This window comes from Pristiophorus japonicus, chromosome 1 (assembly GCF_044704955.1).
Source record: "Pristiophorus japonicus isolate sPriJap1 chromosome 1, sPriJap1.hap1, whole genome shotgun sequence".
Classification (NCBI taxonomy): domain Eukaryota; kingdom Metazoa; phylum Chordata; class Chondrichthyes; family Pristiophoridae; genus Pristiophorus; species Pristiophorus japonicus.
In genome coordinates this window covers 544,258,842-544,273,756 of record NC_091977.1, presented here as the reverse complement: position 1 = coordinate 544,273,756, position 14,915 = coordinate 544,258,842, and the positions used below count along the sequence as shown (strand labels likewise).

The 14,915-nt window shown below is 51.5% G+C and overlaps 1 protein-coding gene across 4 annotated transcripts in view; it reads right to left on the bottom strand.

Annotated features, from left to right (window-relative positions):
• Window positions 1-10,423: 10,423 nt before the first annotated feature.
• Window positions 10,424-14,915, bottom strand: part of LOC139278421 (nucleolar transcription factor 1-like) — a 117,945-nt gene continuing 113,453 nt past the window's right edge. For all 4 annotated transcript variants that reach the window (XM_070897179.1, XM_070897199.1, XM_070897191.1 and 1 more), the window contains one exon: window positions 10,424-13,166. In XM_070897179.1, the coding sequence (XP_070753280.1) occupies window positions 13,068-13,166 (99 nt within the window). In that variant the 3' untranslated portion in view covers window positions 10,424-13,067. The remainder of the gene's footprint in view (window positions 13,167-14,915) is intronic.

The window sequence follows — 14,915 nt, the reverse complement described above, 5'->3', positions numbered from 1 at the left end:
ACACTTGCTCACAGCTGAGCAACGCACCCAGGGAGGCCTCACTGGCCCTCCAAACCGTGGTCCAGGGTCTAAGGAGACTTCAGTGGTCCCTTTCTAGGGAAGATGTTTCTAGAAACAGTGGACACTTACTCAAAATGGATTGAATGTATAATAATGTCATCATGTACGTCCACTGCCACCATTGAAAGCCTCAGGTATATGTTCGCTACCCATGGCTTGCCCGACGTCCTTGTCTGTGACAATGGACCATGTTTCACCAGCTCGGAATTCAACGAGTTCATGACCCGCAATGGCATCAAGCATGTCAGGTCTGCCCCGTTTAAACCCGCATCCAACGGCCAAGCGGAACGGGCAGTCCAAACCATGAAGCAAAGCTTGAGACACGTAACGGACGGCTCCTTGCAGACCCGGTTATCTAGGGTCCTGCTCAGCTACCAGACGCACCCCCACTCACTCACCGGGGCTCCCCCGGCAGAATTGTTAATGAAGAGAGCACTCAAAACCAGGCTCTCCTTAGTCCACCCCGACCTCAATGATCACGTAGAAACCTAGCGTCACCGGCATAACGTGTTCCAGGATCGCACGGCGGCCTCGCATGACATTGAGGTCAATGATCCGGTGTTTCTTCTAAATTACGGTCACTGTCCCAAGTGGATTGCTGGCACTGCCTTAGCCAAGGAGGGGATTAGAGTGTTTGTTGTGAAATTGTTGAATGAGCAAACGTGTAGAAAGCACTTGGATTAGACCAAACTGCGATTCACGGACCACCAAGAACAGTTTGAGGAAGACCCATCCTCTATGATCCACCAACACACCCAACCGGCAGTGACCTCGCTGTTGACCATGAGAATGAACCCACTTTGCCTGACAGTCCGACCACACCAGCCGAGCTGCCATGCACCTATGACCCCACCAACTCGCCCATGCCAGGATGTTGATTCAGGCGATCGACCAGGGAACACAGACTGCCAGATCGCCTCAACCTGTACTCAAGACTTTGGGGGAAGTGATGAGATGTATGTGAACCTCACCTGTGTATAAGACTTGCCACCAGAGGGCACACCTGTGGGAGACCTATGGGTCACCTGCGTGTATCCTGGTGCAAGCAGGTATAAAAGGCAGGCCATCACGTTGCTACCTCACTTTGGAGTTATATTAAACAGACCAAGGTCACAATGGTTTAAGTTTACAACACAGCCTCGTGGAGTTATTCTAAACATAACAATCTGCCTTCCTGTTTTTGCCACCAAAGTGGATAACCTCACATTTACCTACATTATACTGCATCTGCCATGCATTTGCCCATTCGCCTAATGGGGGAGACTAGAACTAGGGGGCATAATCTTAGAATAAGGGGCTGCCCATTTAAAACTGAGATGAGGAGGAATTTCTTTGAGGGTTGTAAATCTGTGGAATTTGCTGCCTCAGAGAGCTGTGGAGGCTGGGACATTGAATAAATTTAAGACCGAGATAGACAGTTTCTTAAGGGGATAAGGGGTTATGGGGAGCGGGCGGGGAAGTGGAGCTGAGTCCATGATCGGATCAGCCATGATATTGAATGGCGGAGCAGGCTCGAGGGGCTGTATGGCCGACTCCTCCTATTTCTTATGTTCTTATGAAACTCTCAAATGCATTCCATGAACTTGTTCTCCAAAGAACTTTTGCCAATTTGCTTTCTCCAGTCTATATAAAGATTAAAGCCCCCCACAATTATTGTTATACTTAATTTTTTTTAAAGTAAGGCAGAACGTGGAACAAAGAGAGAAACTCCCCAACAATGGAGATGTTTCATTGATGGGGGTCGGATTGTAGTTCGACTGATTTAGGATTCATAATATTGTTTTCATTAAAGCAAAACATGTATTTCACTCTGGGTTCAAATTTCCAGGAACCTTCAGAATATGCAAACTTAAAGAGCAATTAAGCAAATTACCTCAGTCTGTATTTGCATTGAATCAAAAGGTTGTGTGTTCAAGGCCCACTCCTGAGACTTGAGCACATAATCCATGCTGACACTCCCAGTGCTGTACTGAGCTGCACTGTCGGGGGGGCAGTACTGAGGGAGAGCCGCACTGTCGGAGGGTCAGTACTGAGGGAGCGCCGCACTGTCGGAGGGTCAGTACTGAGGGAGCGCCGCACTGTCGGAGGGGCAGTACTGAGGGAGTGCCGCACTGTCGGAGGGGCAGTACTGAGGGAGCGCCGCACTGTCGGAGGGGCAGTACTGAGGGAGCGCCGCACTGTCGGAGGGGCAGTACTGAGGGAGCGCCGCACTGTCGGAGGGGCAGTACTGAGGGAGCGCCGCACTGTCGGAGGGGCAGTACTGAGGGAGCGCCGCACTGTCAGAGGGGCAGTACTGAGGGAGCGCCGCACTGTCGGAGGGGCAGTACTGAGGGAGTGCCGCACTGTCGGAGGGGCAGTACTGAGGGAGTGCCGCACTGTCGGAGGGGGCAGTACTGAGGGAGAGCCGCACTGTCGGAGGGGCAGTACTGAGGGAGTGCCGCACTGTCGGAGGGGCAGTACTGAGGGAGAGCCGCACTGTCGGAGGGGCAGTACTGAGGGAGCGCCGCACTGTCGGAGGGCAGTACTGAGGGAGCGCCGCACTGTCGGAGGGGAGGTACTGAGGGAGCGCCGCACTGTCGGAGGGCAGTACTGAGGGAGCGCCGCACTGTCGGAGGGGAGGTACTGAGGGAGCGCCGCACTGTCGGAGGGGCATCTTTTGGATAAGGCAAACTGAGGGTGCTGTCTGCCCTCTCGGGTGGACATAAATGATCCCATGGCACTATTCAAAGACGAGCAGGGGATTTCTCCCTGGTGCTCTGACCAATATTTATCCCTCAACCAGCATCAATAGGACAGATTATCTGGTTATTATCCCACTATTTTTTGGAGCTTGCTGTGCACAAGGTGGTTGCCACGTTTCCCACATTACAACAGCGACTACACTTCAAAAGTACTTCATTGGCTGTAAAGCGCTTTGCGACACTGTGAGGTCGTGAAAGGCGCTATATAAATGCAAGGCTTTCTTTTTACTGAATTGTAATTCGACCATTTAGTCTTAAAGGGACACTGCTTCACCTCAGCAGCAGAATATTACATTGTGTATCCCGATTCCGATTCCGTTGCGTGGAGAGCATCTGACTTTCTACAAGCTGCCGCTGAAGATCTGTGAGTTCAGTGACTAGCTTTTGGAGGAGACTGAATTGATGAGCGTTTATGATGGTGACAGTTACAGCAAGTGGGTACCTGTACTGCAGCTGATGTGTACATGGACTTTCAAATGGATTTTGACAAAATACCATATAATGGGCTGTGTTCGCAAAATTAATACTCATGGGATTAAAGGGACAGTGACAGTGTGGATACAAAATTGGTTAAGGGTCAGATAGCAGAGAGTAGTGTGTTTCAGACAGTGGTGTTCCCCAGGGGTCGGTGCTTGGGTTACACGGGGCTTAATTTCAAAGTTTGCAGATGATCCAAAACTTGGAAATGTCGACTATAATGACGATGGTAACAGACTTCAGGAGGACACAGAGAGGCTGGTGAAATGGCAGACAGGTGGCAGATGAAATTTAATGCAGAGATTTGTGAAGTGAAACGTTTTGGTAGGGAGAATAAGGGGAGGCAATATAAACTAAATCATCATCACAGGCAGTCCCTCGGAATCGAGGAAGACTTGCTTCCACTCTAAAAGTGAGTTCTCAGGTGACTGAACAGTCCAATATGGGAACCACAGTCCCTGTCACAGGTGGGACAGACAGTGGTTGAGGGAAGGGGAGGGTGGGACTGGTTTGCCGCACGCTCCTTCCGCTGCCTGCGCTTGCTTTCTGCATGCTCTCGGCTACGAGACTCGAGGTGCTCAGTGCCCTCCCGGATGCACTTCCTCCACTTAGGGCGGTCTTTGGCCAGGGACTCCCAGGTGTCGGTGGGGATGTTGCACTTTATCAGGGAGGCTTTGAGGGTGTCCTTGTAATGTTTCCTGTACCCACCTGGGGCTCGCTTGCCATGAAGGAGTTCCGAGTAGAGCGCTTGCTTTGGGAGTCTCGTGTCTGGCATGTGGACAATGTGGCCCTGCCCAGCGGAGCTGGTCGAGTGTGGTCAGTGCTTCGATGCTGGGGATGTTGGCCTGGTCGAGGACACTAACATTGGTGCGTCTGTCCTCCCAGGGGATTTGCAGGATCTTGTGGAGACAGCGCTGGGTCACCAGGTTGGAGGTGAAGCACTGGTTGTATTGGGCTTTAAGTGCTCCGGCGTTGATTTTTCTGCAGCATTGTTTCTATTGCCGTCGCTGCTTTGGGGCTATATTGATGTTACTGACGGAGCTAATGAGTGGAGCAAAAAACCCAGGAATCATTGAGGCAACACCTGGATACTGGAACGGGGAAGCTGGGGGTGTACCGGTGCAGCTACAGCGGGAGAGAAAGCAAAATAGAAGTAGAAAGTAATCAAAAAGTGACGTCACAGCCAATGTGGTAAGTGATTGGCTGGTGATTGGTGAGCAGCTTTTCTTTTATTTTTTATATCAGTAAGTGAACTGTAACATTGTTATTACCAATTTAAGTGTATCTAAGGTTAAGACATGGCAGGAGAGCTCGGTCGGGTGTTATGCTCCTCCTGTACCATGTGGGAACTCAGGGACACTTCCGGTGTCCCTGACGACTACGTGTGTGGGAAGTGTATCCGCCTCGAGCTCCTGACGGACCGCGTTGCGGAATTGGAGCTGAGGGTGGATTCACTCTGGAGCATCCACGATGCTGAGAATGACGTGAGTATCACGTGTAGTGAGTTGGTCTTACCGCAGGGAAAGGGTCCACAGCCAGATAGGGAATGGAAGACCAGCAGGAAGAGTAGTACAAGGAAGGTAGTGCAGGGGTCCCCTGTGGTCATCCCCCTGCAAAACAGATACACTGCTTTGAGTACTGTTGGGGAGGATGACTCATCAGGGGAGGGCAGCAGCAGCCAAGTTCATGGCACCGTAGGTGGCTCTGCTGCAAAGGAGGGCAGGAAAAAGAGTGGGAGCGCGATAGTGATAGGGGATTCGATGGTGAGGGGAATAGATAGGCGTTTCTGCGGACGCAACCGAGACTCCAGGATGGTATGTTGCCTCCCTGGTGCAAGGGTCAAGGATGTCTCGGAGCGGGTGCAGGACATTCTGAAATGGGAGGGAGAACAGCCAGTTGTCGTGGTGCACATTGGTACCAACGACATAGGTAAAAAAAGGGATGAGGTCCTACGAAAAGAATTTAAGGAGCTAGGAGCTAAATTAAAAAGTAGGACCTCAAAAGTAGTAATCTCGGGATTGCTACCAGTGCCACGTGCTAGTCAGAGTAGGAATCGCAGGATAGCTCAGATGAATACATGACTTGAGCAGTGGTGCAGCATGGAGGGATTCAAATTCCTGGGGCATTGGAACCGGTTCTGGGGGAGGTGGGACCAGTACAAACCGGACGGTCTGCACCTGGCCGGGACCGGAACCAATGTCCTAGGGGGAGTGTTTGCTAGTGCTGTTGGGGAGGAGTTAAACTAATATGGCAGGGGGATGGGAACCTATGCAGGGAGACAGAGGGAAATAAAAAGGAGACAAAAGCAAAAGACAGAAAGGAGATGAGGAAAAGTGGAGGGCAGAGAAACCCAAGGCAAAGAACAAAAAGGGCCACTGTACAGCAAAATTCTAGAAGGACAAAGGGTGTTAAAAAAGCAAGCCTGAAGGCTTTGTGTCTTAATGCAAGGAGTATCCGCAATAAGGTGGATGAATCAACTGTGCAAATAGATGTTAACAAATATGATGTGATTGGGATTACGGAGACGTGGCTCCAGGATGATCAGGGCTGGGAACTCAACATCCAGGGGTATTCAACATTCAGGAAGGATAGAATAAAAGAAAAGGAGGTGGGGTAGCATTGCTGGTTAAAGAGGAGATTAATGCAATAGTTAGGAAAGACATTAGCTTGGATGATGTGGAATCTATATGGGTAGAGCTGCAGAACACTAAAGGGCAAAAATCGTTAGTGGGAGTTGTGTACAGACCTCCAAACAGTAGTAGTGATGTTGGGGAGGGCATCAAACATGAAATTAGGGGTGCGTGCAATAAAGGTGCAGCAGTTATAATGGGTGACTTTAATATGCACATAGATTGGGTTAACCAAACTGGAAGCAATACGGTGGAGGAGGATTTCCTGGAGTGCATAAGGGATGGTTTTCTAGACCAATATGTCGAGGAACCAACTCGGGGGGAGGCCATCTTAGACTGGGTGTTGTGTAATGAGAGAGGATTAATTAGCAATCTCATTGTGCGAGGCCCCTTGGGGAAGAGTGACCATAATATGGTGGAATTCTGCATTAGGATGGAGAATGAAACAGTTAATTCAGAGACCATGGTCCAGAACTTAAAGAAGGGTAACTTTGAAGGTATGAGGCATGAATTGGCTAAGATAGATTGGCTAATGATACTTAAGGGGTTGACTGTGGATGGGCAATGGCAGACATTTAGAGACCGCATGGAGGAATTACAACAATTGTACATTCCTGTCTGGCGTAAAAATAAAAAAGGGAAGGTGGCTCAACCGTGGCTATCAAGGGAAATCAGGGATTGTATTAAAGCCAAGGAAATGGCATACAAATTGGCCAGAAATAGCAGCGAACCTGGGGACTGGGAGAAATTTAGAACTCAGCAGAGGACAAAGGGTTTGATTAGGGCAGGGAAAATGGAGTACGAGAAGAAGCTTGCAGGGAACATTAAGGCGGATTGCAAAAGTTTCTATAGGTATGTAAAGAGAAAAAGGTTAGTAAAGACAAACGTAGGTCCCCTGCAGTCAGAATCAGGGGAAGTCATAACGGGGAACAAAGAAATGGCAGACCAATTGAACAAGTACTTTGGTTCAGTATTCACTAAGGAGGACACAAACAACCTTCCGGATATAAAAGTGGTCAGAGGGTCTAGTAAGGAGGAGGAACTGAGGGAAATCTTTATTAGTCGGGAAATTGTGTTGGGGAAATTGATGGGATTGAAGGCCGATAAATCCCCAGGGCCTGATGGACTGCATCCCAGAGTACTTAAGGAGGTGGCCTTGGAAATAGCGGATGCATTGACAGTCATTTTCCAACATTCCATAGACTCTGGATCAGTTCCTATGGAGTGGAGGGTAGCCAATGTAACCCCACTTTTTAAAAAAGGAGGGAGAGAGAAAGCAGGGAATTATAGACCGGTCAGCCTGACCTCAGTAGTGGGTAAAATGATGGAATCAATTATTAAGGATGTCATAGCAGCGCATTTGGAAAATGGTGACATGATAGGTCCAAGTCAGCATGGATTTGTGAAAGGGAGATCATGCTTGACAAATCTTCTGGAATTTTTTGAGGATGTTTCCAATAAAGTGGACAAAGGAGTACCAGTTGATGTGGTATATTTGGACTTTCAGAAGGCTTTCGACAAGGTCCCACACAGGAGATTAATGTGCAAAGTTAAAGCACATGGGATTGGGAGTAGTGTGCTGACGTGGATTGAGAACTGGTTGTCAGACAGGAAGCAAAGAGTAGGAGTAAATGGGTACTTTTCGGAATGGCAGGCAGTGACTAGTGGGGTACCGCAGGGTTCTGTGCTGGGGCCCCAGCTGTTTACATTGTACATTAAAGATTTAGACGAGGGGATTAAATGTAGTATCTCCAAATTTGCGGATGACACTAAGTTGGGTGGCAGTGTGAGCTGCGAGGAGGATGCTATGAGGCTGCAGAGTGACTTGGATAGGTTAGGTGAGTGGGCAAATGCATGGCAGATGAAGTATAATGTGGATAAATGTGAGGTTATCCACTTTGGTGGTAAAAACAGAAAGACAGACTATTATCTGAATGGTGACAGATTAGGAAAAGGGAAGGTGCAACGAGACCTGGGTGTCATGGTACATCAGTCATTGAAGGTTGGCATGCAGGTACAGCAGGCGGTTAAGAAAGCAAATGGCATGTTGGCCTTCATAGCGAGGGGATTTGAGTACAGGGGCAGGGAGGTGTTGCTACAGTTGTACAGGGCCTTGGTGAGGCCACACCTGGAGTATTGTGTACAGTTTTGGTCTCCTAACTTGAGGAAGGACATTCTTGCTATTGAGGGAGTGCAGCGAAGGTTCACCAGACTGATTCCCGGGATGGTGGGACTGACCTATCAAGAAAGACTGGATCAACTGGGCTTGTATTCACTGGAGTTCAGAAGAATGAGAGGGGACCTCATGGAAACATTTAAAATTCTGACGGGTTAGGACAGGTTGGATGCAGGAAGAATGTTCCCAATGTTGGGGAAGTCCAGAACCAGGGGTCACAGTCTAAGGATAAGGGGTAAGCCATTTAGGACCGAGATAAGGAGAAACTTCTCCACCCAGAGAGTGGTGAACCTGTGGAATTCTCTACCACAGAAAGTAGTTGAGGCCAATTCACTAAATATATTCAAAAGGGAGTTAGATGAAGTCCTTACTACTCGGGGGATCAAGGGATATGGTGAGAAAGCAGGAAGGGGGTACTGAAGTTTCATGTTCAGCCATGAACTCATTGAATGGCGGTGCAGGCTAGAAGGGCTGAATGGCCTACTCCCGCACCTATTTTCTATGTTTCTATGATCCAGTTCAACAGCCCCGCCAGCTGGTGGCACAGGGAATTACAGCGGAGTTATGATCTGGAATTCGTTGCCTGAAATGGTGATGGAAGCAGATTCAATAATAACTTTCAAAAGGGAATTGGATAAATACTTGAAATAGAAAAAAAAAACAGAACTCTGGGCAACGAGCACACAAGTGGGACTAAGTGGAAAGCTCATCAAAGAGCCGGCACTGACAGAAAGGGTTGAGTCGCCTCCTTCATTATATCATAGAATGTTGCAGCTTTTGTAGGGGCATGAAACAGTGGCAGAGTGAAATTTTGAATGTGAGTGTTTTTAATTTACTGCCTCTGCCACAAACACTGACTCTCACTGGGATACGGGTCCCACACACACCGACTCTCACTGGGGTACAGTCCCACACACACTGACTCTCACTGGGGTACAGTCCCACACACACTGACTCTCACTGGGGTACGGGTCCCACACACACTGACTCTCACTGGGGTACAGTCCCACACACACGGACTCTCACTGGGGTACGGGTCCCACACACACTGACTCTCACTGGGATACGGGTCCCACACACACCGACTCTCACTGGGGTACAATCCCACACACACTGACTCTCACTGGGGTACAGTCCCACACACACGGACTCTCACTGGGGTACAGTCCCACACACACTGACTCTCACTGGGGTACGGGTCCCACACACACGGACTCTCACTGGGGTACAATCCCACACACACTGACTCTCACTGGGGTACGGGTCCCACACACACTGACTCTCACTGGGGTACGGGTCCCACACACACTGACTCTCACTGGGGTACGGGTCCCACACACACTGACTCTCACTGGGGTACGGGTCCCACATACACTGACTCTCACTGGGGTACGGGTCCCACACACACTGACTCTCACTGGGGTACAGTCCCACACACACTGACTCTCACTGGGGTACGGGTCCCACACACACTGACTCTCACTGGGGTACGGGTCCACACACACTGACTCTCACTGGGGTACGGGTCCCACACACACTGACTGTCACTGAGGTATAGTCCCACACACACTGACTCTCACTGGGGTACAGTCCCACACACACTGACCCTCACTGGGGTACAGGTCCCACACACACTGACTCTCACTGGGGTACAGTCCCACACACACTGACCCTCACTGGGGTACAGGTCCCACACACACTGACTCTCACTGGGGTACGGGTCCCACACACACTGACTCTCACTGGGGTACAGTCCCACACACACTGACTCTCACTGGGGTACGGGTCCCACACACACTGACTGTCACTGAGGTATAGTCCCACACACACTGACTCTCACTGGGGTACAGTCCCACACACACTGACCCTCACTGGGGTACAGGTCCCACACACACTGACTCTCACTGGGGTACAGTCCCACACACACTGACTCTCACTGGGGTACAGTCCCATACACACTGACTCTCACTGGGGTACAGTCCCACACACACTGACTCTCACTGGGGTACAGTCCCACACACACTGACTCTCACTGGGGTACAGTCCCACACACACTGACTCTCACTGGGGTACGGGTCCCACACACACTGACTCTCACTGGGGTACAGTCCCATACACACTGACTCTCACTGGGACCCCTCACAATTTCCAGCACAGGTTCGGCTGAGTAATGCAAAGCACAAACACTCCCCTGTAATTTTGAGATTCACCTTTGCCTCAGCTAATATCACCAGGGAGCAGAGATCCACATCGATTCCTGAAGTTTTGACCTCAGTTTGTAAACCACGGAAAACTAGAAGCAAGTATTTGTATTATAAATAAAACACAAGAGGAGGATGAATGTTTGGAGCTGAGGTTTATTGTGAAGTTGGCCGCTGGACTCGGTTGGGATCTGAATCTGGGCAGGATTCATTTGCTTCAATCAAAGCACCGGAGATTCTCCAAACACCGAACTCCAGTTCGAGTTTAAAAATGTCTTACAAAGGTCCGAATGGTACAAAGTTGTGGTATTTTCACAGCACATTGGAGGTGAGCTCTGCTCGAATTACGTCTCAAGTAAGAGAGTTTTTCTCACTCCGAGTAGCTTCTCCCACAGCCCTGGGATTAGGATTAAGTAACTTTTCACATTTATAAAACCACCACAAAAAACACACATGAACAAAATCTTCTAACTATCAAACACATGACTCGACCAAAGAAATCCCAAGATTGCATCCTGTAGTGTCGTGGCACTGAGTGTCCGAGGTTGCGAGAACAATCTAATCCATTATATAAAATAATGAGTGCTACAGATAGTTAACTGAACACGTTACAGTCATTTAATATCTGGTAATTAACATCTCTCACCCCCTCCACCGTCAGTACCATCAGTTTCACCTTCTGTTAAATCAATCATGATTATTGGTTATTGGAAAACAAAACTGATCGAAGCCGCTGACAGCCCGAGCCGCCTGCAGCACATCACCGTGTCTGCTCGGTAACATCGGGACTTCCTGTCCCCCTCCGCGTCCACTCACAACTGAGTAATCTCCGGCCAGTGTCTCCCTCCTGACTCCCCAAAGCCTTCCCACCATCTACAAGGCACAAGTCAGGAGTGTGATGGAATACTCTCCACTTGCCTGGATGGTGCAGCTCCAACAACACTCGAGAAGCTCGACACCATCCCGGACAAAGCAGCCGCTTGATTGGCCCCCCATCCACCACCTCCAACACTCCCTCCACCACCGGCGCCCCCTGGCTGCAGTGTGCACCATCTACAAGATGCACTGCAGCAACTCGCCAAGGCTTCTTCGGCAGCACCTCCCAAACCCGCGACCTCTACCACCTAGAAGGACAAGGGCAGCAGGTACATGGGAACACCACCACCTCCACATTCCCCTCCCAGTCACACACCATCCCGACTGGGAAATATATCGGCCGTTCCTTCATCGTCGCTGGGTCACAATCCTGGAACTCCCTCCCTAACAGCACTGTGGGAGCACCTTCACCACACGGACTGCAGCGGTTCAAGAAGGCGGCTCACCACCACCTTCTCAAGGGGCAATTAGGGATGGGCAATAAATGCCGGCCTGGCCAGTGACTCCCACATCCTGAGGATGAATAAAAATAAAACTGGAGGAAGTCTGCGTGATTCACAGGCAGAGTGTACTGGACAAGGGCGATCGCACAAAACTGGGCCATAATCTCGAGACTTGGCGTTACGTGTGGTGATCAGTGAGGTCAGGTCCGGCTGGAATTGTTCAGGGACACGGGGTCCTCGTCTAAACAATCAACCTGGAAAATAAGGAAAGTTATTGCGAATCCTCAACTATAATAACGGCTCTCCACGAGGCAGGGGGAGTGGGGGGGGACACAAGATACCTTCAGGGGGCAAAAAATAAATTCACCCGGGGTTCCTGCTGCTCCTCCTGGATTGAGGGACTCCCGGTGCAAAGTGAACAAGGCTTCCGATCGGGCTGGGCTTGGAACAGTCGACCAGTCCGTTGACTCTCACTGTCCAGCTCACTGTTGCTGCTGTGGAACGGTACCCAGTCTCAGTCAGTGCCTCAGGGAGGGACGAGGGGTGTGAAGGGAACAGTTATTGGTCCTTACAGGGGGTCACTTGATGAACAAGAGCAAATCAGTCTGGGCTGGGTCTCTCAGCTACCCCTCCTCAGTTGGGTTCCTTATCGTAAAATCACAAATCAACCCTGTGCCGTGTTCTGCAGTGCAACCCCCCCCCCGCCCCCCTCCACCAATAGGAGCCTTCAGTCTGTGGGGAGGGGGGAGGGGTGATAGGAGAGTCGGGGAATGTGACATGGTCCAGAGCAGGAACCTCTTCACGGGAGCTTCAACAGTCGAGGAAGGTGTGTGGGACAGGAGTCACGTGTAGTTCTAGCCCCCAGTGGGGGGAGGGGGGGGGGGCTTTACTGACACCAGTTCCGTGCGAGATTTGCACTCCGACCCCTGGGACTACTCGACCAGAAGCTGAACCCAAGCCCCTTAAACTGGAGTCAGAGGGCAGAGGGCAGAGGGCAGAGGGCAGGGAGGGCGAGACCCTGAGCAGCGGAGCGATGGTGAAATTCGACGGTGATCCCGCTGTTCCCGCGGGCGACCCTCCCAGTGACAGACACTGCCGACAAGGGGCTCAGGTTGGTGCCGAGACCCAGTCCAACAAACAGACAACGGAGATGGGAATCAGAGAACGTCCGCGACCGACAGGAGATTAAAACAAACCAATAGTTAAAAAACCTAATGCTGTGAACGTTCAATTTCTAAAATGCTGAGCTGCGGTGATCACATCGACAAACTGAGGTTTATTTACAGAGAGCTGTGTCCGTCACTGTGACAGCACAATGGTACAGTCCATGCGGGGGTGGGGTGTGGAACAGGAGGCTGCCGGAGATTCAGTTCCTGACGTAGTGTTAAAGGAGCTGGGGTCCCGGGCACAGGGCGTCTCCGTCGTTACCACCGACGCAGGCCTCGCAGGAGCAGAGAGAGGGATCAGTCAGAATCAGAATCAGAATCTTCTTCTCCTGAGGAGGAGGAGGAAGAGGAAGAGGAGCTGCTGGCATTGGACTGGTTCTCATCGTCATCATCATTCTAAAAAACAAAAGGCAGAACCGAGATCAAAACCTCTCCTTAAACCCTCCCTCCCTCCCAGTCTCTCTCTCTCCCTCCCATTCTCCCTCTTCCTCCCGCCCTCCTTCCCATTCTCCCTCCCATTTTCCCTCTCCCTCCCCCTCTCTCTCTCCCTCCCCCTCTCTCTCTCTCTCTCTCTCCCTCCCCCTCTCTCTCTCTCTCCCTCCCCCTCTCTCTCCCTCCCCCCCTCTCTCTCTCCCTCCCCCTCTCTCTCCCTCCCCCCTCCCACTCTCTCTCTCTCTCTCTCCCTCCCCCCTCCCAGTCTCTCTCTCTCTCTCTCTACCCCTCTCCCTCCCAGTCTCTCTCTCTCTCTCCCTTCCCTCCCCCCTCCCAGTCTCTCTCTCTCTCTCTCTCCCCCTCTCCCTCCCTCCCTCCCTCCCTCTCTCTCTTGTGGACAGTTCAGTTCAGCGTTGAGCTCATTCTCCGCCTCGTGGACATGCCTGGGTTAGAGTGACCCCCCCCACGTGCCGGGACAGTGAACAGGACGCGGCAGAAGCTCACAGCAGCGGACCCACCCCTCAACCCACAGCTTCGAGATGCCAATACAGATATGGTTATTGATCCTTGGGAATTTAGAAAATGCTGATGTAAAAAGACCAGGATTGATCTTGGTCACCTTCTACCATGCTGGTAGTTGCACGGGAACTCCACCTTCTCCAAGCTCCTTTCACACATCCTGACTTGGAAATATATCGGCCGTTCCTTCACCGTCGCTGGGTCACAATCCTGGAACTCCCTCCCGAACAGCACTGTGAGAGACCCTCACCACACGGACAGCACTGTGGGAGACCCTCACCACACGGACTGACAGCACTGTGGGAGACCCTCACCACACGGACTGACAGCACTGTGGGAGACCCCTCACCACACGGACTGACAGCAATGTGAGAGACCCTCACCACACGGACTGACAGCACTGTGGGAGACCCTCACCACACGGACTGACAGCACTGTGGGAGACCCCTCACCACACGGACTGACAGCACTGTGAGAGACCCTCACCACACGGACTGACAGCACTGTGGGAGACCCCTCACCACACGGACTGACAGCACTGTGAGAGACCCTCACCACACGGACTGACAGCACTGTGGGAGACCCTCACCACACGGACTGACAGCACTGTGGGAGACCCTCACCACACGGACTGACAGCACTGTGGGAGACCCTCACCACACGGACTGACAGCACTGTGGGAGACCCCTCACCACACGGACTGACAGCACTGTGAGAGACCCTCACCACACGGACTGACAGCACTGTGGGAGACCCCTCCCCACACGGACAGCACTGTGAGAGACCCTCACCACACGGACTGACAGCACTGTGAGAGACCCTCACCACACGGACTGACAGCACTGTGAGAGACCCTCACCACACGGACTGACAGCACTGTGGGAGACCCCTCACCACACGGACTGACAGCACTGTGGGAGACCCTCACCACGCGGACTGACAGCACTGTGGGAGACCCTCACCACACGGACTGACAGCACTGTGGGAGACCCTCACCACACGGACTGACAGCACTGTGGGAGACCCCTCACCACACGGACTGACAGCACTGTGGGAGACCCTCACCACACGGACTGACAGCACTGTGGGAGACCCTCACCACACGGACTGACAGCACTGTGGGAGACCCTCACCACACGGACTGACAGCACTGTGGGAGACCCTCACCACACGGACTGACAGCACTGTGGGAGA